The sequence below is a fragment of the Coccomyxa subellipsoidea genome, assembly GCF_000258705.1.
Source record: "Coccomyxa subellipsoidea C-169, whole genome shotgun sequence".
NCBI classification, from domain to species: domain Eukaryota; kingdom Viridiplantae; phylum Chlorophyta; class Trebouxiophyceae; family Coccomyxaceae; genus Coccomyxa; species Coccomyxa subellipsoidea.
In genome coordinates, this window is record NW_005178040.1 from 721,342 (window position 1) to 742,273 (window position 20,932).

At 53.2% G+C, this 20,932-nt stretch overlaps 5 protein-coding genes across 5 annotated transcripts; 3 read left to right on the top strand and 2 right to left on the bottom strand.

The window, feature by feature from the left end:
- Positions 1-208: 208 nt before the first annotated feature.
- COCSUDRAFT_32367 (hypothetical protein) lies at positions 209-835 on the top strand. The gene has a single exon (XM_005650246.1). The coding sequence runs from the start codon at positions 417-419 to the stop codon at positions 573-575; it is 159 nt and encodes a 52-aa protein (XP_005650303.1). The 5' UTR covers positions 209-416; the 3' UTR covers positions 576-835.
- A 579-nt stretch (positions 836-1,414) lies between these two features.
- COCSUDRAFT_60776 (hypothetical protein) lies at positions 1,415-5,271 on the bottom strand (the record flags this gene model as incomplete). Its single annotated transcript, XM_005650247.1, has 10 exons — positions 1,415-1,534; positions 1,719-1,836; positions 2,248-2,442; positions 2,652-2,817; positions 3,210-3,387; positions 3,802-3,958; positions 4,271-4,440; positions 4,648-4,801; positions 4,968-5,068; positions 5,188-5,271. The coding sequence occupies 10 exons, from the start codon at positions 5,269-5,271 to the stop codon at positions 1,415-1,417; spliced, it is 1,443 nt and encodes a 480-aa protein (XP_005650304.1).
- A 584-nt stretch (positions 5,272-5,855) lies between these two features.
- COCSUDRAFT_64824 (NAD(P)-binding protein) lies at positions 5,856-11,661 on the top strand (the record flags this gene model as incomplete). The annotated part of the gene is made up of 12 exons (XM_005650248.1): positions 5,856-6,214; positions 6,340-6,503; positions 6,907-7,071; positions 7,387-7,555; positions 7,872-7,964; positions 8,238-8,306; positions 8,561-8,738; positions 9,407-9,541; positions 9,851-9,995; positions 10,396-10,507; positions 10,875-11,111; positions 11,446-11,661. Exons 1-12 carry the CDS (start codon positions 5,987-5,989, stop codon positions 11,659-11,661), a joined length of 1,911 nt encoding a protein of 636 aa, XP_005650305.1. The 5' UTR covers positions 5,856-5,986.
- A 4,932-nt stretch (positions 11,662-16,593) lies between these two features.
- Positions 16,594-18,843, top strand: COCSUDRAFT_52565 (hypothetical protein). Its single transcript, XM_005650249.1, has 4 exons — positions 16,594-16,625; positions 16,975-17,088; positions 17,375-17,551; positions 17,857-18,843. Exons 2-4 carry the CDS (start codon positions 17,063-17,065, stop codon positions 18,023-18,025), a joined length of 372 nt encoding a protein of 123 aa, XP_005650306.1. The 5' UTR covers positions 16,594-16,625; positions 16,975-17,062; the 3' UTR covers positions 18,026-18,843.
- Positions 18,844-19,017: 174 nt separating this feature from the next.
- On the bottom strand, positions 19,018-20,811 carry COCSUDRAFT_60779 (hypothetical protein; the record flags this gene model as incomplete). The annotated part of the gene is made up of 5 exons (XM_005650250.1): positions 19,018-19,089; positions 19,482-19,643; positions 19,859-20,076; positions 20,430-20,646; positions 20,791-20,811. The coding sequence occupies 5 exons, from the start codon at positions 20,809-20,811 to the stop codon at positions 19,018-19,020; spliced, it is 690 nt and encodes a 229-aa protein (XP_005650307.1).
- Positions 20,812-20,932: the final 121 nt, after the last annotated feature.

Here is a 20,932-nt window from a genome sequence, read left to right on the forward strand (position 1 = left end):
TGACTCGCCAGGCCTTCCACATGCAGCATGCTGTAAAGCGCCTTTAAATGTCTGCATGAGAGGATGCACATGTTACTTATGCATTGCTTGGAAGTCTTGCAATCTCTCATTCTAGAATAGACATCTTGCAAAAAATCGTGCAAAATTGATAAGAGACAAAGTCCCCATGAGAAGAACAATGTGCCAATTTTTTGCGCATACAATCTTTGAACTAGAGCAATGTTACAAGCAAGATCCATATAAAAGGAGCATTATAATGAGCAATTGCATTTAAACAATTCCATTCTATGAGCCAAACAGAACAACGCTCCACACCCTAATTGCAATGTCACTGCCCCTGTGATAAGATATGTATTGCTACAGATGGCATCCAATAGTATTATACAACCAACCAAGGCCCCTCAGCCAATTACACAATGAAGCAGGATTCAAAACATTATTCCCCGTATACTGTTCCGGTACCACTGGTGCTTGTCTGCTCAAATGATTATCCTGATGAGCATTTGCTTAATGGCCAGCGATTGGCATCTCTGATAAAAGCAAACAGATTAGCACATTGCTCTGCAAGCAATTGAGTCCAGCTCTAAGGCAGTTGTGTTACCCTTGATAGCAGCTCATAATAAATGGCAGTGACTCTCAAGCAAACATCGGCCACGATGAGTTCAGCTGCGCTCATGAGAATTCACGGCAAGTCATTAAGAATCTCATCGGCTCTGCTCCACAGGGAGCGCCCTGAAATAATGTGAGAGCAACTACATTGCAGCCAGCTGCAAAGGTTTCTAATGGAACATAAAATATTGGCTGCCTCACAAAGAAGATCGGTGCTGTCTAATCCTACAAAGTACTGCTATGGAGCCACAGCATTCGGCTTACGTCCAAATGCATGTTGAGATCCGGCCAACCCAACCAAATGTACCCACATGCAGCATCCTCAAGAGCATGCGCATGTGCACCAGTTGCACAACAGACGGGTATTCTGCAAGCCTGCGTGTCGGCTGACTCATTCACATCCCTTGGCAGCAACACATGCCGTCCTGCGCAACGGAGGCTAGGAAGGAGAAGAAGGTACGCCACGTGACGCAGGCCTCACAAGGGCAGCCCATAATGGGTGTATAACCCACTCCCGCTGCCTGTGGGAGGTAATGATATTTCTGTCCATGTCCTGCCTGTAAAAATCCAAGTGAATGGGTGCCCCTTTGCCCGAGCCAGGCATGCCTTCACACATTCCTGCCATGCATGCTGTGATGGGGTGCCCAGTCTAGAGGTCAGCTAATTACTAATGAAAGGGTAATCAACGGCACACATTGCATCCCTGCCTCTTCCCAGTAGCCGCTTCTTGTGAGGTCAATCTGGCCTCAGGGTACAGTGGGATGCAAATATTGCACTATCAATCAACACTTATGCGCGGGGCAGATCACATGACTGCGCAGGTCTCGCCGGCGGCTGAGTGCTCGTCAAATAGTGCGAGCTCATAGGCAAGCCGGTCGCGCGTGTGAGTAAGGCCAAGCAGCCGCAGCAGGTCGGCAGCTTCCATCTGCAAGATTCACAAAGAAACAAGTCATTCCTCAGCACAGTCCCACGCATAAAGTGATGGTTACCGGCGGAATACTGTTCCCCACAGAAAATTCGCATGCGTTCGACCGCGGCAGCCGTTCATTGCACGCGGTGCGCACCTAAGACTCATGCAGCACATACAAGAGAAAGAGACAAGAACTTACCGGCAGCAGATTGGCGACCCAGAATGACAACGCCTCTGCGCAAGCGGCTGCCGGCTTCTCGCCGGCGCGCTGCAGAAGCTCCATCACCCGGATGCCCCGGCGGCCGCGCGCGTACGCCCTGGGTGCGAAATCCAAATTTCAAAATTTGCATTTCAAGAATTTGCCATTTCTTTACGATTGCAAGTTTACGGGCGGTGGGTGCACAGTGATCATGGACACTCTCCTCCCCAGTGCCACGCAGCTCTCACAAGAAGGAGCATCGCATTTGTGAATATCAGGATGGTCAGTTGTAGCAGAGATGACACAGTGTGGCCTCGTCCCTGGCTTTCGACTCAGCAAACTTCTCGCCACGGCCTCAGCACAACCAAAGTTAAACCACCAGAGCGCATGTGAGCCACAGAGCATATTAAGAATTCTGCCAGAGGCACAAAGCCGGAGGCTTGACTTACTCGAATACTCCAATTTTCAAGTTTTTTAACACTCAATTTTTATAACACTCGAAGGCCGATAAGAGGGATGATCAACTCACTTGACTCGGTCGACCCAGGCGTCAGCTCGCGCCTCCACAGCGGCGGCCAGCGCGGCCAGCTCAATGGCTTCGGTGCTGCCGGGCTGCGGCGCATCGTCGCCGAAGAACTGCGGCATGGCGACTCGGTAGCCGTCCTGCTCCCAAGACTGCTGGATTGTGAAGCGCCGGCGGCCCACCACCTCCAGATAAAACCGCCTGCCGGGCCAACAAAATCATCATTGTGGTTCTGGACAAAGCCATCAAACTGTGCAGGCAGGGGAGGCTTCTGTGGACCTTGCATGCGGCTCTTGTCAATGTCCAAAGAGCTGAGCTGAGGAGTTTGCTCTGTATGTAGCACTTCTTGACTCAAGACCAACTTCAAAAACAACAAAGAGGGAAAAAAAGACAATCATGGCATGGCGCACCCGTCCGGCTGCGGCTGGCACTCAAGAATTTCGCACTCGCAGGCAAAGTTGTTGAGCGTGTGCGAGGCCCCCACGGTGGCCATGCCAAAACGCCGCGCTCCCTCCATGCACCGCCGAACCATCAGCCGATACCGCGGCTCAAATATGTTAAGAGCCATCTTCTCACCTGCACCACGATAACACACACGACACACACTTGGTCAGAAGCAGCCCTTGGTGTGGTGTAAACCTATGAAGTTAATACTGTAGACACCCACTTTCATCACATTGGCAAGGCAGAGAGAACAGCATGCTGCTGCAGGTCGCATTATGGGCTGGTGCAGCTGCACTTGTATGAACAGTCTAGTAGAGTCTTCTTGCAGAACATGATCCCTTGCAGTAGCACTCGTGGCAAACTGCAATGAGAACTTTGCGGGAAATATGAAAAGGCAAGGGAAGAGAAGCACAGAGGGAGGAGACCCCGCACCGCGCAACATGCAGGACCTGACAAAGAGAATTTCTACAGGAAATGACCAAGGAGGCAACTGGACAGGGAAGGACAGGGTCTAAAATCCGCACCGGGCATCATGCAGGACATGACAAAGAGCGGCAGGGGAGCCTCTCCGGCAGCAGGCGTTCCCTGCGCGGCGGTGGAACGCGACTCATCGCGGCGTGCGGCGTACTCGTCCGGGAAGGAGCGCTCCAGCACACTCGCCAGCGCCACCGTCACCGGCAGCTGCCGCCCCACATGCAGCACCTGCGCGCAGAGCAAGCATTTCAGCTGACAAAAGGATCGACAATTTCTTGCCGGCTGACCAAGAAACCGCCAGCGGGCAGAAGCAACCCAACAGGAGGCGCAGCACTTGGGCTTATGCAAGTTCCAACACAATGCCAGCGGGTCTCATTCGCTACTTCACAGTGCTGGGAAGCACATTTGCTAGTGCTCAGTGCTGGGAAGCACTCTTTACCCACCCAAGCATGCGTTGGGTTTGTCGTACTTCCAATTTTCAGTGCCTATAAACTGAGCCAATGCATGCCCCTTGAGGAGAGCAGTACACAAGCTGCGCTGCATGCAGCACATAGCTGCTGGCGGCAAGGCAGGCGAATCTGCTGGAACATGTGGCTGTGAAGTCAAGATACTTGTACCAAGGATACAAGTGCGGGCCCGCACCGTTCTGCACATAGGGCACTTGTTGGAGTGGTCGGTGGTGCGCGCGAAGCAGGCGCGGCAGAAGGTGTGGCCGCACGGCGTCGTCACCGGCTCGTACAGCAGCTTCATGCACAGTATGCACTCCGTGTCATCGCAACGCTCCACCGTCCGCGCCGACCTGTGATCACAGAAAAATCATACTTCAGCATTCAGATTCAAAGATTTTACGACCGTCAGCATGCACATACATGTCATGGCCCCATACATGATGTAACAAAGAAGCAAAGAAAACTTGAAAACCAATGCCCTGCGCTAAAACAAACATAGACAATGTCCGTGAAAAGTCAGAATATTGCCAGGGCCTCTAGCCCTCTCACTCCTGTACATCCTCAACACAACGCCTGCTTTCCTGCCATGAGAATATTATGCTGACGAGGGGATTACCCCAGCTTCCAGACAGCAGACACCAAAATATCAAGTAAGAGCGCACCGGGGGGTGCCGGACGGCTGCGCGGCCGAAGTGGAGGCGGCATTGGAGAGCGCCTCACGCACGGCAAAGAGTGCCTCTCGCAAACTGGGGCTGCCGGGCTCCAAGGCCAACCCCTCCAGCAGCGCTGCCTGCGCATCTTCATAGCGCTCCACAAGGTAGAACGCCGATCCCTGCAGCACCAGGTCCCAGGTTCAACTCCCTCCTTCCCCGCCCCCTTTTTTCCTTTCTCTTAGCACCCATCGCATCCCGAAACTTGCAAATTCGCATGATCCTCGTAGCATGGGTGCCTCCAAAGCAACAGCGCATGGCTGTGTTGCTGTACTAGCTTGTCTGATTTACAGGTGCCTGTGCTGTTCAGCATTGAGCAGGAAACATACCAGTTGCAGGTGGGCTTTGGCCCATTTGGGCTGCAGGGTAACCGCTCGCTCGGCATCCTTGAGCGCCAGCTGGGCGAGGGTGAAGGGATCGAGGCCGTACAGCGCTTGCGCCTCTGACTGTGCGGCAGGAATGCTGCGCAACTTCCGACACAGGCTGCAGCACACACAGACGGATCAACTGACCCATTTTTAAAGCTGTCCCATGTGTGGCCCATGCAATAGTGATGCTCGCTGGACAGACATATTGCGCAAATTGTAAGGGTACAGATCAACAAGATGTGGAAATTGTAGATACAGATGGTGTAAGGCATTGCGAGCACCTTGCAAAAGCGCCGCTGCGGTTGCTTAGAACTCGAGCCTCCTCGCTGGGATCCCTTGCAAGCTTGAGCGCCAAGCTGAATGCATTGATCGCATTCTCGAACTGCACCTTACACCCAACAGCATCAGGCAGGTGACGCAGGCCGTCACGTAGAAGGGAGCAGCAAGGATACAAGGGATGCACACCCTCTGCAGTCATGGGGCAGAGGGACGAAAACTGACCTGCCCAGCTGCCACTTCCCGATGGCCTTTGTTTTTCACTGCTTCAATGTCTGTTACGTCGAGGTCCGACGTGCTAACATCCATGCCCTGAGTGGCAAGGCAGCACAACGCTAAGCTCACAGACGTCGTGCTCTTCCACCAGCAGCAAATTTTGCTAAAGCTTCATCATCAAACTGAGACAACATTTCGATCCACACGATAAACAAACATGCCGGCCTAGAACAATAACTACTGAAAAGCGCACACCTGAGTGAGAGCGGCTTGCTTCTCTCTAGTATCTTCTGCATCGAGCTGATGCATCTGGTGAACTTGGGAAGCCTGTTTCATGAACTACTGGCGTCTCCCTTGGCTGCAGTGGCTACGTAGTCCTTCAGGAGTCAAATCCCGGGCAAAGTTCGATGCGGTAGCGGCCCAGGTGCGAGATAGTACCGGAACGGAATGCCCGATCCACCGTGCACAGGTCAGAGAAGGAGAACAGAGTCACTGTGGCTATGTACCTGGCACTTAGCCTCTTGCATTCGTCTCGAAAAATCTGGGCCGGGTATGTATCTTGCGGTGCCCCACGTCACACTTACATATCCCCACGTTAGTCTACACCATCCAGAGCCAAATGGACGGCTCACATGGCTCCTTCGTATTCAGTGGCACTTCAAGCTTACTAGGCGCATTTGGAGCAGCCATTTGATTCAGCGATACAACCTGGCGGTAGGAAAGGTGATCGCGATCGTTGAAAATACTGTCCTTGGACGTTGGGTTGTTCTGATGGGAATTTGATTGTGCCTAGCGCCAGGACACAGCCATGCTTGGCCACAAGGGCGCTTTGCTCCCATCTGGTATGATGCCTGGTGGGTTGCCAGTGTTTAGCCATCCAAGATCGCGCTGCACTCTCGCCTCAAGACCCCAGAGGAGGCCGGTATGTGTCAGATCCGAGGTTAGCGCACCAAAAGGTGGGGGGAACAGCGGGGAAAACAGGCGCAGGAAGCCGTGGAGGAAAAGGTCGAAAGACGCTGCTTCCAAAAAGGATAAGGTAGATCTCGCTTTCATCTGAAAGGGCAGTCCTGCTTGGTTTATTGGGTCCTAGGTGCCCAGATACAGCACTGTTCCCCTCATGGCAATATCCATGCACCTTTGAGCTTTGCACTGGCTATACAGGAAACGCCAGCAGCTGCGTCGCAGCAAGATAAGCAGCCAAAGGGGGAGGTCAGCACGAAGAGCGAGGCGCGCTCCAGCATAGACAAGGGTCCAGGTGGTGAGGACGGCGCGGACACCTCCTTTGTAGATGACTTCAATCCGGTCGTGCTCGGCCGGAAATCCAGGTCAGCTAGCCCCTCCAGCCCTGTCGACACATCTCCCCTCGAGAGACAAACCTCTTATGGGTGGCGCCGCACTGAGCCTGTATCTCATTGCCACTGTCAAGGGACTATGGTCTACAACCTGGGACACGCATGCCTTCCTGCTCACAACCCCTGTGGAGGTCTTACGAATTGAGGAACAATTTAGGACTCATGCTGCTCCACCAGCATCAAGCATCGAGTCCACAGCCTGGGACAGAGCAAGAGGGGCCGCAGTAATATAATACTTTAGCCTATGCGGATCACGATCACGCAATCCCTATTTCAGATCAAAGCAGCTGCAAGAACATGCGCAGTACGCAACACACAATAGACACCAGTGAAATGCAACTGCGCGGTTACAAATTTTGGTGACTGGGGCGCGCAGGCAGATGCTGAACAATGTGTGGAAGCAGTTCACAAAGCTGGGATCGCCGGTGACGTCCAACCTGTACCTGGACAGCGAGTTGTCGGGGCCAATTGTGGAAGTGGGCGAGTTTGAGACCCCCCAGGCCGCCAACACCACCGTCCTCGTCACCGGCGCCACCGGCAGGTGGGGGGCCCTGTGAACGTCCCATTCTTTACCACCTTAACCCCTGCTGGGTTGCTGTAATCTACTAGTCCTGAAGGAGCCAGCTTGACTTCTGTGCGGGGCAGTCTGTGAAAGTTAAACATGTTAAAAGCACGGGTGTCATACCCATGTGCTGACTGCTGGCATGCGGCCATCGCCGTGCCGCTTGCCAGCCATGCTGTGTGCTTGTCATTCCCATGGGAAAGTACCATTTGTTTGTCCGTTTCAGCTGTTTCAAAAGACAATATTCTGCACGTCAAGACAGGAATGCAAAGTTGTATTTCGGCTTGTATTCAGGGTGGGGCGGGTGCTGGTGAGGAAGCTGGTGCTGCGTGGCTACAAGGTGACGGTGCTGGCGCGCAACCGGGAGGAGGTCGCTCAGAGCCTGCCCTCCTCTGTGCGCATTGTGGAGGGTGACATCACTGACGTGCAGGCCTGCCGGACAGCCATCGCCTACGCCGACAAGGTACAGTAATCTCTCAAATATGGGTGACTGAACAGCTGGCAAGAATGTTTGCAATTTGCTTACCGCCAGACGACGGCAGAGACGGTGTTGCTTTGATGCTTCGTTGAGCAAGGAGCCAGTGTTTGCGCCAGCTGAGCAGCTGGGACAAATGCAAGATGCTTTCATCTGCAATATACCAGGGCAGTCAAGGCTGCTCTGGGCCTGGTTCCTCTGAGTCCCTGTCGGTACCTGTGCTGACAAGTATGCGGTGGAGGTTGCATAGGTGCTGGACAATTTATGTTTGGTGCTGATTGAGTTTCTTTCTGCGTTGGCCCAGGTGGTGTACTGTGCGCGGGCGCGGACGTCGTCCATAGAGGATGTGAAGGCGGTGGAGGAGGATGGGGTTATTAGGCTGGCAGTGGAGCTGCAGGTGTTATTTCTTTACCAGATCTCGGCACAAATTCACGCTCCTGCCACCCTGGTCACTGTTGAGTGTGTGAGCAGATTGCTGTTGGGCGCTCTTGGGCTCGGTTTTGACCTCCCACGCTGCTAGCATGCCCCTTGATACGCAACTTTGCTTGGCATGCATGGCCACCATTGCAGCCATGCAGATGAGCAACGATGACCAAAATGTGTGAGCTGTGAGCATCAGTGCAAAAATATCAAAAATTCATAGTTAAGTTTGAATTGGATGATGCCGCAGGACATGCGGCAGAGACGGGCGGCCAGGCGGAAGGGTCGCAACCCGACCGGGAAGCTGAAGCTGGCAGAGGTACTTCTTTGGGAATAAAGTGCATGGGCTACATAACACAGCTAGGGCTGAAAAGTGCGGGCAGCCTGGACAATGGCGGCTGAGGAGTTGCATGCATGTGTACACCCTTCGCAACCATAGAGAAGCAGCACAGACCCCGTGCAATCAATCTTGGGGGTTTGCTGACACACAACTCTGATCCAATCCTTAGCCTTCCAGGAGAAACCAAGAGCTTGGCAATCTCTGAGCAGTCACTGACTGGGGTGGGTGCGCAGGCGCGCAATTTTGCGGCGGACTGGGCGGTTGAGCGGCGGGGGGACGAAGCGGGGGGCGACGAAGAGGAGGGGGGGTACTCGTCATCGCTGATGAAGAGCAAGCGCTCCAAGTTCACAAAGGCCGTCAAAGACGAGGTCTCCACGAGCGTTAACTCCCGCAAAAACCTCATCTTTGAAGGTGCGCCGCCCTTACTCCCATTTCACTGGACATTGTCTACAACAGAGAGACAATCCTAAGCTTTCTTCAGAGACTCGCCCCCTGTGTCCCTTAAGTCTCTGAGGGTGCGCTGCCTTGCTCCCAGTCCTCTGGACATGCAGAAGAGCATAGGGAGAACCTTTTGCTTTCTTCAGGGACTCTTTTCCTCTGTCCTGAAGTTTTCGAGGGTGCGCCGCCTGAATACCTTTCCTTGGGACATTTCATACAGCATAGGGAGGCATTTTTCTTCTTCAGGACTCCTGTCCCTCTGTCCCTCACTTCTTCGAGGGTATTAAGCTCGCTTGCCCTGTTCGAGGTAAATTGTGCTGGAGAGGTTCTGGAAAGTTTGCCCTAGCTTCCTGGTCAAGAGGCAGTGATTAAAAGCTCCTGCTGACAGCTGGCAAACTTTCTCTGTAGACTCTGCTACCAATTGAAGTGTTCTGTGGCAGTCGAGCCCTGCCACTGGCCTTACCCTGTTGCCATTCCAAACAGTATGTTTCCAAACATACTGGATAGTCCTCAATACAGGACACATGCGAAGTGACTGTAAGGGGAAAGCTCGACACTGTTGAAAGACACGGGGTCTTGTAAAGATTGATGGTCCCCGAATGGAAGTAGGCGGTTGACTTGGGTGTGCCTGACTCGCGCAGGCACGGTGAACACAAAGGGAGGCACTGCGCAGGTGGGAACTCCCCTGGACGTGGGCGCCAGCCTGGGAGACTGCGAGGGTATCTACCTGCGCGCATGCGGGGACGGGCAGCAGTACGTGGTGCAGCTGACGCAGGGTGCGCCCCTGCAGACCAGCTCCTTGCCTATCTTGGCAATGTAGACACCCCCACGCTGTCCCTTCTGTGCGTGTTGTGTATGTCATGGGTGTGGGCTATGGTGGAGTGACTAGTCTAAAGAGAGGAGGATGTGTGGCTTTCTGGAACAGTATTACAGGCATTTCTGTACATGCGCAGGGCTGCAGCCACCATGCAGCCACCATGCACAACCAATTACATTTGAAAGTCTGAGGATAGTAGCCCAGTCTCAACCACATGCATCAAATTTCAAGATTTAGTTTGATCAATAGTGTGCGGTGTGTTGTGCAGAGGGCGGGGAGGCGTACACGGCGCGCATAAATACGGGGATGAAATTCATGAACTTTCGGCTGCCCTTCTCCGCCTTCCGCTACAACTCTGGCGGCGACGGTCCCGCGCCCATCGACCCCGCCAAAATCACCCGCCTCTCCGTCCGGTGCGGGCTCTTTCGTTGCTCCTCAATGCGCACCATGCATGATGATGATGTGGTGTATGACCCTGAGACATGGAGACCCTCGGGAACAGTGCCCTCACAGGGCTGTCGAGGGTGTATCAAGATTGCAGCATCTGCTATTGAGACCGGTGTATGGAAGGTCTCAAATGCCCCGCCACTGGTCCTGTTTTAATCCCCAAGTGCGCCCTGCTGCTGGTGTTACGAGGGCCCCTTCTTTGTGCTGCCAAAAATGGGTATCTCCATGCATGCATGAGGTGGCTGAGTAGCTGCGAAGGCTGCCTAAAAGGATCTTTGGACGGCATCGTGCTGCTGTTGGGGTTTTGTTATCTGTTGCAGAGGGAATTTTTTGGGCCTGACTGTATGTTGAATTATGCGCGTGCAGGTTTGAGAACAAGAAGAGCATGCCCCCGGTGATGAAGCCGGGCAACGAGTGGCTGCCCCTCTTCTCAGACTCCTTCGCCAAGAGCTTCAAACTGGAGATTGACCGCGTCAAGGTCAGCTCTGTCATTAGTCACCTTTACCACGTTATGTGATCCCTGCGTTATCTTCATTCCTCCCACCACTGGAGTCTGATGGCAGTTTGATGGGCAAGGAGCTTTCCAATCTGCCGTGCTGTGGCACACAATGCAGTGTGCAAGAGAAACTCTGCACTTTTTCTCATCCTCAGTTGCTTAATTACAGCTCTCATTGTCGCCCAGCACTGCATAACATCCATTTCCTATGCCTAAGGCCGGCTCTGTCTGAATATCACCGACATGTGACATCCACATGAGCCCCACAACGTCAGCGACAGAGATGCAATAATTCCTTACTAAGAGACACCTGAGTAATGAAGATGTAAGTGTGCGATCTGCGGCGCAGGCGCTGCCGGGAGGCGAAGAGACGGACTTCATCCTGGTCAGCTGCGCGGGCGCGGTGGCCGCGGCGTCCTCCGGCGGTGAGGAACCGTCGGCGTCGGGAGCGGCAATGCTGTCGCACAAGCGGCGCGGGGAAGCTGCACTGCGACTGAGCGGGCTGGGCTACACCATCGTGCGCCCGGGACCCCTCCTTGAGGAGCCGGGCGGCTACAAGGCGCTCGTCTTCGACCAGGCGTGCATTGTTCCAACCCGAATCTGTGAAGCATGGCACGATTGCGCTCTCTTTGTTGCTGGTACTCCCTGGCGTGCTGCTGACATGGTACGCAGTGGGAGGGTTGGTCATATCTAATGGGCCCATAGGCCAAAGCATGGCGAGTAAGGATGTCTCAGTTGTGGACGATTGGACGTTCTCAGAAGTAGCGTACATCTGTGCATGCCCTAACAAGCCTGCAGCTTGGTCGCACCACACACTATTGAGGTGTGCGTGCTGCATGCACACCCCGCCCCATGGCCATTAGTTTCATGGCTGACCATGACTAATTGAGTGATGCTGACCCTGCCACGCGTGTTCGCAGGGTGAGCGCATCAGCCAGGGCATAAGCTGCGCGGACGTGGCGGACGTGTGCCTCAAGGCGCTGCACGACGCGGCCGCGCGCAACAAGACGTTCGAGGTCTGCCACGAGTACACGCCCGAGCGCGGCCTGCAGCAGTACGAGCTCGTCGCCCACCTCCCAGACAAGGCCAACAATTACCTCGGCCCAGCCTTGGCTGTGCTCGAGAAGAACACCTGAGCGGACTTTGCGAAGGCTGACAACTATCTCGACCAGGCCTCGCCGTGCTTGAGAGAAAACCCTGAGCGGGAGTATGTTGCAAGCTCGTTGACAAGGGAAGGCTACCTCAGCCAAGGGAAGGCTACCTCAGGCTACCGGCGAATAAAAAAAATGCTTGAGAATAACACCTGAGCGCATCTACCTGTGGGCCTGCTGGAGAGTGGAGAATGGTTGACAAGTGCACCTACCAATGCCAACAGCTGCCTTGAGGCTGCCATGGCCATGCTGGAGGAACGCTATTGAGCAACTTGCGTTTTGCATCTGCATGTGGTACTTGCTGAAGTGTGGTGCCGACCTTTGCATGCGTCCCTTGCTTCCTTAACGCGGGGAGTCTCAGCTGCAAGTTAGAGAATGTACACTGTGCCAGAGCAGCTGACTATTGATACCTTGCATGACAACCATGAGGGTGACTGATCGCTTGAAAAATGTTCATGAGCTATATGGTTGAGGGAGAGTAAGTATTGTATTGGATTTTTGAAAGAAGTTGTAAGAGAAGTGGATCTAACGATGAGATGACTTCGCCATGCTGCAGTGGCACAGGCTGATCACACCGTCACGGTGCCACATTGCCCACTGGGCACTCGGTCATCATGATCAGTCAACATGATCAGTCTCTCACGAACGGCTGCGTTATGGATGCATGCCATGCATCCATAACGCAGGCAAGTGCAGTGCAAGGCAGAGCTTGCAAGGCTTAGCTAGGTAGCTACTATGGTCTAGACTGATCTAGACAGATCTGCAGTCCTGTGCAGATGTCAACAATGTAGGTCCCAGTCCCCTGAACCAAATATTGCCGGAGAGTGAATGCGGTCTGCCTCGTGGCCCCACCAGTGGCGAGAAAGGAGAAACAGCTTCTTGGTCAACTTCCAGCAGGGAAGAGGGAACAGCAGGTAGATGTCGAGGCTGTCCTACCGGAAGTTCACGCCATTTGCTCCAATTGCAAACCGTCCAAGCTTAGCTTGCTTCGCATACTTCGTGGGTGTCGCAGAAGTTTTCGGAGGGCTCTATCGGTCAGGTGAGTCAGATCATCTGTTTGGTGTCCGGTGCTTGGGGGTGGGCACCACGGAACGCGCGCGCCCGATCTGCCTTTGGAATCTTCACAAATTTCCACGCCCCTCACATTGAAATCGTCAAACACAACGTACAAGTTTCACACTACAATCTCACCGTGCTTTGTGCGCAGATAAACAAAAACAGAGGTCACCTGAGACGGTTACCTGAGACTTGGGTGTGCCATGTCTGGAGATATGGAAAGCAGCGATGACAAGTGCAAGTAAGTGGCAAAGGAAATAATGTTCGATTTCTTCCACTCAAAGCATTGGTCGCGATCGTGTTCCCTCTTTTCTTGATGGGCCGATTATGTACGACAAGCCCTAGGATTAATGTCGATGGGGGTGTCCTGGTGCACTACCCAGGCGGGAAGACAAGGCGAAGCTTCATGATCTGCTCAAATCTATCCGGCCTGCTGCACAGATGGCTGTGTCAGCATACGCCGACACAGACGTGCGCTCTCCCTTGCTCGGTGGCAATCAAAGGGCTCTCACCTCCTCACAGCCGCCGATGAACTGCCAGTACGGCTTAAGTTGCCGAATGTTTACGATTTGCATATCCTTGAAATTGCCAGGGGACCATATTCCAGGGACCCCAACCCGACTTCTGAAGATTGCATTGCGACAGCTGTTTGCCTAATTTTTGCTGCAGGTGTTTGGGGACCCAGACGTACCCAATGTGTACACTTCAGAACAGCTGATGATCTGGACTCAGGCCGCATTCAATAACACCCAGGTTAGCACGTGTCCTCTGAACGCCTCACCTGTAAATGCTGCAGCAGTGGACTGCCAGGGACCAGAATTTAATCCTTCATTTGATCATTTTGCCTCCAACAAATATTAGAAGCGGCGGTTGTGGCATTGCAGGTCCACATCGCCCTTGTGGAAGAGTGGGACCCCAAGTTCAAGGTGCATGCAATCCCCTTGTGCGCTGGCATGCCCACCATAGATCCGCCCATTGCTACCCAGACATGATCAAGAAACACTCCACATCAGACTTGCATTGATGTATTGCTGTATTGCTTTCTCAAGGCAAGGCAGACCTTTACGCTGTCACGCAACCTGTCTGCATAGAGCCCTGTCTTCTGTGGAATTCACTGACGCAAAGCCTGGTGTGCATTGACAGACGGGCGGCAAGAGCGTGGCGGGCGTCTTTGCATTCCGCGGCACACAGCCCTGGTCGCTCTCCGACTGGCTGATCGATTTCAACTATGACAAGGAGCCCGTCGAGTGGTGGCAGCCGCCTCCAGCAGCCGCACCCTCCGCGCATGTGTCCGAAGTGCCCAACGGCATCCACAATAGCGAGGAGTGCGAGGCCTGCGGCCCACAGGCACGCTCCCTTGGGAAAAGCCTGTACAAAAAATGCCCAATTTACCCAATTGCCCAATTTGCCAATTTGCCCAATTTTTAAGAACCCGGTGGTGGTTTACTCGGTGTGGAGTGCAAGCCTGCACGCTACATGCAGGCCCCTAACAAAGACTTAGGAGTCCTGCACAATCGGAAAGCCTGCCTTTTGGCTAGCTTTCATGATTTTCTCTCAGCAGGCTCCGGCTACTGCGCCAAACCAATATTTCCTTTTCAAGCCCATTTGCTTACTGGCTGTGCCATGCCCTGCGAGACCCACCTAAGAAACACCCACCTGCTTTGGTGGTACTTTCATCAGCCGTCAGCTGCTGCTCTATGAGGAGGCAGTTTTGTTGATGCCCACTTCATCACTGGTCGAGCAATGGGATTCACAGTGAATTGCTGATTGTGGGGACCATGCCATTCATACTTGGTGAGGCACAAGGGGTATTATAATTATTATTATTATTACATGCTTTTCCTGCCAAAAGGCAAGGTGCGTCCTGCAGACAAGCTGCAATCAAAGGCTGCCACAATCCTACCCCTTGTTGGACTCGCCAGATCCAAGCAAGACCCAATCAACCGTGGGCACGGTGCTCAGTATTTGTACCGCCCCCCGCCAGCCGGGGCCAAGGGGTATTAGGCGCACAAAAGTCACTTGCTGACAGGCGCATGATGACAGGAAAGCATAGGCATTTGAATTTGGGACTCACAAACTGCATGCGCGCAGGCGCACGGCGGCTTCTTGTACGCGTTCAACTCGGTGGCGGTGCGGCCGTGGCCCAAAGAGTTCGGCACAGCGACGCCAAATTTCAAGCCGAAGGACCGCGAGAAAACATTGGACGCCGCTCTGCTGCGCCAGATCAACGAGTACAACCTGATCTGCGGCGAGAAGAAGGGCCACAAACCGCTGGAGCCTGCCCAACTCACCAGGTGTGATCCGCTTCTGGTATCCTGCTCTATTTGTAAATCACACGACTGTGGTGTGATTTTTTTTTGTTTGACCAGCATCTTGCCTGTCGGCCACATGCCAATGATGAGGTGTGTTGTGGGGCTTTTAAGGCCCATCACCAGCTCCTGAGCTGGCTCTCTTGCCAAAATGCCTTGTTGTCTGGCTCTGCATTTTGCTCCTGAGCGCTTGAACAGAGACGTCCTCGTCTTGTTCCCCTGCTGCCACTAAGGGTGTGACGGCAGCAATCTGGCAAGCACTGAAAAAGTAAAAGTATTGGCCTGTCAATAGGGCAGCTGACTGGCAGTTCCTACTCAAGGCGGGCTCCCCTCTCCATTGGCGTGCTTGATGGAGATTGCAGGGTGGTGGGCTCACTGTGATTGTCTTTTCCTGCAGGATCATCTGCACAGGCCACAGCTTAGGTGGGGCACTGGCGACGTTGGCCGCTGTTTGGGCTCGGATAGCACTCGTCAATTATATCCCGGTGCGCCCCCATAATTTCAACCGGCACATAGAACAACCCAGCAAGAAAGGGATCGCCCTGTACTGGCTGCTTGGAGTCATGCAGCCGTTGCACCATATCTCTGATCACAGCAGCATCTACAGTGTAAATGTTTATGGCAGGTCACTTAAATCAATGTAGATAGGGTGACAGTGGCAGACTTCATCCTCTGTTATTTGCTGGAGCTGATTTGCTCTAAGCTTTGTGGTAATTTTCCTCTGCACCATAAGATGTAGTACTACATTCGAAAGGCCCTTCAGAAACGAAATTGGGGTTATGGCTCCAAATCAACTGCAGATATAACCACCGTGAAAAGAATCAGAGACTTAAGGCCAACTCGCGCATGCATGCAGGCGGCGGGGAACCTGCACGTGACGTGCGTGACGCTGGGCTCTCCGCTGGTGGGCGACAAAAACTTCGCGGAGGCCTTCCGGGCGCTGCAGTACCACAAGAATGGGCGGGAGGATGCCGACCGGTCTCCTCAGACGCTCGACTGCACTCGCATCGTTCATGCCATGGACCCCGTTCCCATGGTGCCACCCGCTCCCTGGGGGTGCGTTCCAGCCCTTTTTGGAATTCAAGTTTGAAAATTCGTGCCCGGAAATTTCAGCATGCATGCTAATGACCCCGTTCCCATGGTTCTCCCTGCGGGGTACCTCCCTCCATGCTAAATGTGGCAAGCCTGAGTTGGAACCATCGCATCAGGCAATCTTTTAAATTTGAAGCAACATGGTGCATGCACTTGTTGACATACTCTTATCAAGCCCTTTTTTTGGCTTTAGAGATGGTTCCCTCTGTTGCAGGTTCCAGCACGTGGGCCGCCCAATCTGGCTGGACAAGCAAATGACGGTGCGCTCGCTTTCCTAAGTTTAAAGCCACGCCATCACCCCAGAAAGATGTCCTTAAACCCAATTCTGGACCTACACTTCATGGCAGCCTTTGTTTGTTTGGCCTCAGGAGTTGCATGCATCTCTTTGCTTGACAATTCTGAAAGTCAAATCGGTGGCTGCAGGCGTACACTCGCTGGTACAAGGTTTACAACCAGAACAAGGACCTGAGGCCGCTGCACAAGTCCTTCTTCGTGCGTCTCTCCCCAATCACCTGCTTTCAAAAATTTTGATACAGCTGGGTTGCAGCGCACACACTATGATGCCATGCCGTTCCCGCCAGAAGCATTTCCAAGTTCAGCTTTCTGCAGATTGCTTCTGCAGAGTAATAATGCTCCGGACAAGGAAGACAACCATACAATCCATCTTGTAACACATGAAGCTGCATGCAATGTCACCTGAGAGTTGTGACCCACCTGCTGCTGAACCTGCCTGTCAGACTCCTGCCAGTCAAGACGAAAGAGTAGATGCTGCTGTGGAGACTTGCAGGAAGATGAAGAACAGGAGGGTTGATGGTGTGTGTGCATGTCTTTTCTTCCGCAGGTGGCAGACCATTTCGAGTGGCGCTACCTGGTGGCCATGGACCTCGCACTGGCCAACACATATCTGGGCGACAGCCGCTACTCACAGGATGTCATGGGGCAGATCCTGGACCAGGTGATTCCTGCTGCTCCCCTGCACTGCATTGACCCTGTCTCGTCATCCTCATTTCCCCCTGGAAGATCCACTCGGTACAGGATTTCTCATGCTGCATGCCGTTACTGACTGCCCTGTGCGGCTTTATATCTTATTTTGCAGCCTTTCAAGACTGAAAATGGTGCAAATCGATTCATGAGCATGCATGGCGAGCTAGGTTCAGCAGCAAACGGCGCTTATCGCAATTTGGTTGTCTATGCCTGCAAGCACCAAAGAATTTGAATGGATTGTGATCTCTGTGACGCAGTCCCTGGCATTCCTGGACTCCACTTTTGGCATTGTTGCTGGGCTGCGCGAGCTGTCAGTGGCCATCAAGAAGACTATCACCGTTACTCACGGCACCATCACAAAATATTCCCCCTGGGGCGGCAGGCTCCTGTCCACCTATGGCGGCCAGATCTGGCGCGCGATCCTTGCTCCTGCGGTGCGCTGCCCCTTTCTGAGTGGGTCTCTGAAAAATTTAGTCTTTGAAGTTTCTTGCTTTGCCTGCATTAGGTATTCTTAATAATACAACCATTGTATTGCTTTCTGCCCCCGTGCTAACGCAAGCTTTGCATGCTTCGTCTAGTATTGTTCTTGTTAAAAGACTGCGGAAAGATATTTCGGTTGCATTCTGATCCTATTTCTCATATTGCACAGAAGATATTCTGCTTCCATTGTGGCCAAGCTCACGTGCTCCGTGCCATAATTTAGCCAGTAGGGTACTGATCATTCTCTGCTGCTGCGCAGGAGGTTGTGGTCTTCTTTGGAACCACCGCCATCTCCCTCCTGGATGGCTGAGGGGCATGAAAGGGCACTTGAGAATCTATTTCTCCCCTTCTCTATTCTGCTGCTCCTTTCAGTTGCCTCACGTGCTGAAGGAGGCACTTTCAGCAAGTGCACTCCCGCAGGACTGTGATGGATTTGGGGCGGCATATAATGCTCCTCCCATTCGCTATGTCTAGAAGTATCTGATGACGCATGCGGCTTCCTTCTGAAGGCGCAAGTGTAAATGTTTTTTATCTAGGGGTGTGACATTCCTTCAAAAGGCATCTCAGCTTACATGTGTTCTCTTAGGAACGATCTCTGCGATCTGATTTGTGGGTTTTGGGTGGCTGAATGCATGTCTCATTAGCGTTGGATGATGTTCTTTGTGCAGACTTACTTGGGTTGCGCAGGGTGTCAACACAGAGGTACTTCTCCTTTTGCCCCTCTGGGTTGGTCAAGTATGCTTTTTGTGATTACTAAGGTTGCGTGTTGGAGGAGATCACTGCTTTGCCAGGTGGTCACAACCTAACATGTGCGCTGTGTATATTCACAAGTCTCTTATTCTACAGGTGTTTAGTTAGGCACATTGTAACGGTGAATCGAATAAGCACCTTTGGGTCTACTGATATTTGCCATGATTAATATTATAGTCAGATTATTCAGTTGAGTTGTACTGCGCTATAGAAGAGTATTGGCGGCCCGTCATGCTGGCATGTCTCCATCTTCTTGCCAAATGGGTGAATTAGTTATCAATGTGTTGGTTCAGGTTAGGTCACAGCTTGGGTTGAGTGTAGGCATTGATTATGTTAGGGAGACACTGAGTCACACTAGAAATGTGACAAAGTATCCCAGGACTGCAGCACTGTATGGTAATCACTGGGCTTAAATGGTCTGAAGAACCAATGCAGTGTATCGGCAGCTTGTGCCGCATTCGGTGGTGCTGTGACTTTGTAAAATATCTGAACTGGCTGTGCAAGTCCGGCCTCCAAGAATCTCAAGCTCTGCAACTGTGCTGACTCTTAATCAGTCCTCTACATTGCTTCATAGTCATCCCAATATGCAGATGCTTCAAAGATCATGCCGATTACTGGGATAGCCTAGCAAAACTGGTCCATTGCGTTCCCTATGTTCACGAAGATGAGATCACACTCCACAGGGCTCCTTGAAAGGTGCCACCAGAGCCAGGTTCCAAGTGGCATACTCACAATACCACACCTGCACGCATATCAGCACTGCACTCAGACAATTTGGTACAAACACAATGCACTTGGAACAACACTGCCAGCCTGACCCTCAAATGATGTATGCATGCACACCTCTTTATACATGGCAGCCCTGATCACGAGGCAGGATGTCCACATGGAGCACATAGCAAAAATGATCTGCCAGTCCCCTAAGCAGATGAAGGGTTGCTGACAGCTGCAGGGGCCTCTTGACACAGCAATTCTTCTTCACATTGGAGTCCCACCATTACATGCCCAATGTTTGTCCCAGCAAGGAGCAAGGACATCTCCTGAGTCTTTTGGCCCTAGACACTGCCCCAGAAACAATAATGAGATGCCTGTTTTGGCAGCAAGGGAGGAAAGGCGAACAGCAGGGGTGCGCACATCGCGGGGGTCGGCTTCGACGGAGGGCCAGTGCTGGTCAGGGACAATGCGCCATGTGCGGCAGCGGTCGCATTGCACCCACTGGTCAGTCCCTTCCACTAGCGGCTCCGCTGCCGCCGCCGCGCCGGCCGCTCCAGCCGCTTCCTCGGCTTCTGCCATGTCCTGCAGGCAGCACAGCTAGCTCACAGCCCCGCTCTCTTAGGAGCCGCAACAATACCTCACAGTCTTGACAATGGTGGCTTGTGGTGAAGCATGTCAAAAGACGGAGCTTGATGTAGAGACTCCAAGTTACTGAAGGCTCAAGGCAAGATCGTTATGTGCTTGTGGCAAAGCTTGTGCTACCCTGCGGTGCCACTCTAGGGGTGACAAAAGATCACCTCATCACCACCCTCCTCGGACGATGCCGCGGCCGGCCGGCGCGTGACGGGCCGAGGCGCCGCGGGCACCTGCTTGGAAGCTGCATGGCGCTTACGGTACATCTCCAGGGGTTGCCCCTCGTAGAGCACGCTCTTCCAGCCGTCGTCCCCCTGCTTGTTGGGGGTCTGCATGCGCTTGCAATGGATGCTGAACGACGTCGCGCTCTGGAACTTCTTGCCTGCACCACGCGCGCCTGAATTTGTCATTAGCGCGCCCAGGATCTATCATTCCCCATGTTGCACACAAATAATTCTCACTCCTCGCCAACTGGCTAGCAGGACAACACTGGAGGCTCGAAGGCAAAGAGAAGCACAGCCCTGCAGCATATTTCTCATAGTGCCTCAGCTGCAAGCCTTGCTCTTGCACATGGTGCTGTGAGGTTGGAAGACAAAAGGCAGCAATGAAGTGTCCAACCAAAGGGAACGGTAGGGAAGATTGACATTGGTTAAACTTCTTTGTCACAACACAGAAGTCCTCGATCTTGTTGCAGACCCTGCAGAGGTCCTCACTCGTTTGAAAGGCAGGCCGCACCTTGGTACAGGATCATGCCGTCCTTGCCCAGGGAAGCAGTGTACACAGTGCCCTTGTAGTGGACACTGATTTTATTGCGGCCCGGGAAGAGGATTCCAGCATCTATCAGGTCCTGTAACGTAAGAGTGCCCCCTCGCGCTCGCTTGGCTGAGCCGCTGCCCCGGCCGCGGCCCCGGCTCTTCTGCGTGCTCCCGTTTGCGGCTGACCCGCTGTTTGCCTGCTTATATGAAGACAGAGTTCTGTGAGTCAGCTGGAAGTGCACCTTGCATGCAGGGGCACGAGTCTTGCATGTGATGCCGTGCAGTATGCCTGAAAGCTTGCATGCCTGGCATATGGTTGCATGCAAAGGTCACTGGGGCACCCATGCAAAGGCATGCGCCATTTAATTCATCCACTGTGCATGGCGTGCTCACCCTTCCTCCAGGGGAGTAGGGATCATCCTCGTCTTCATAATCCGACAAAGCCCCTGATAAGTCCACAGAGAGCGGTCAGACATGTAGTCA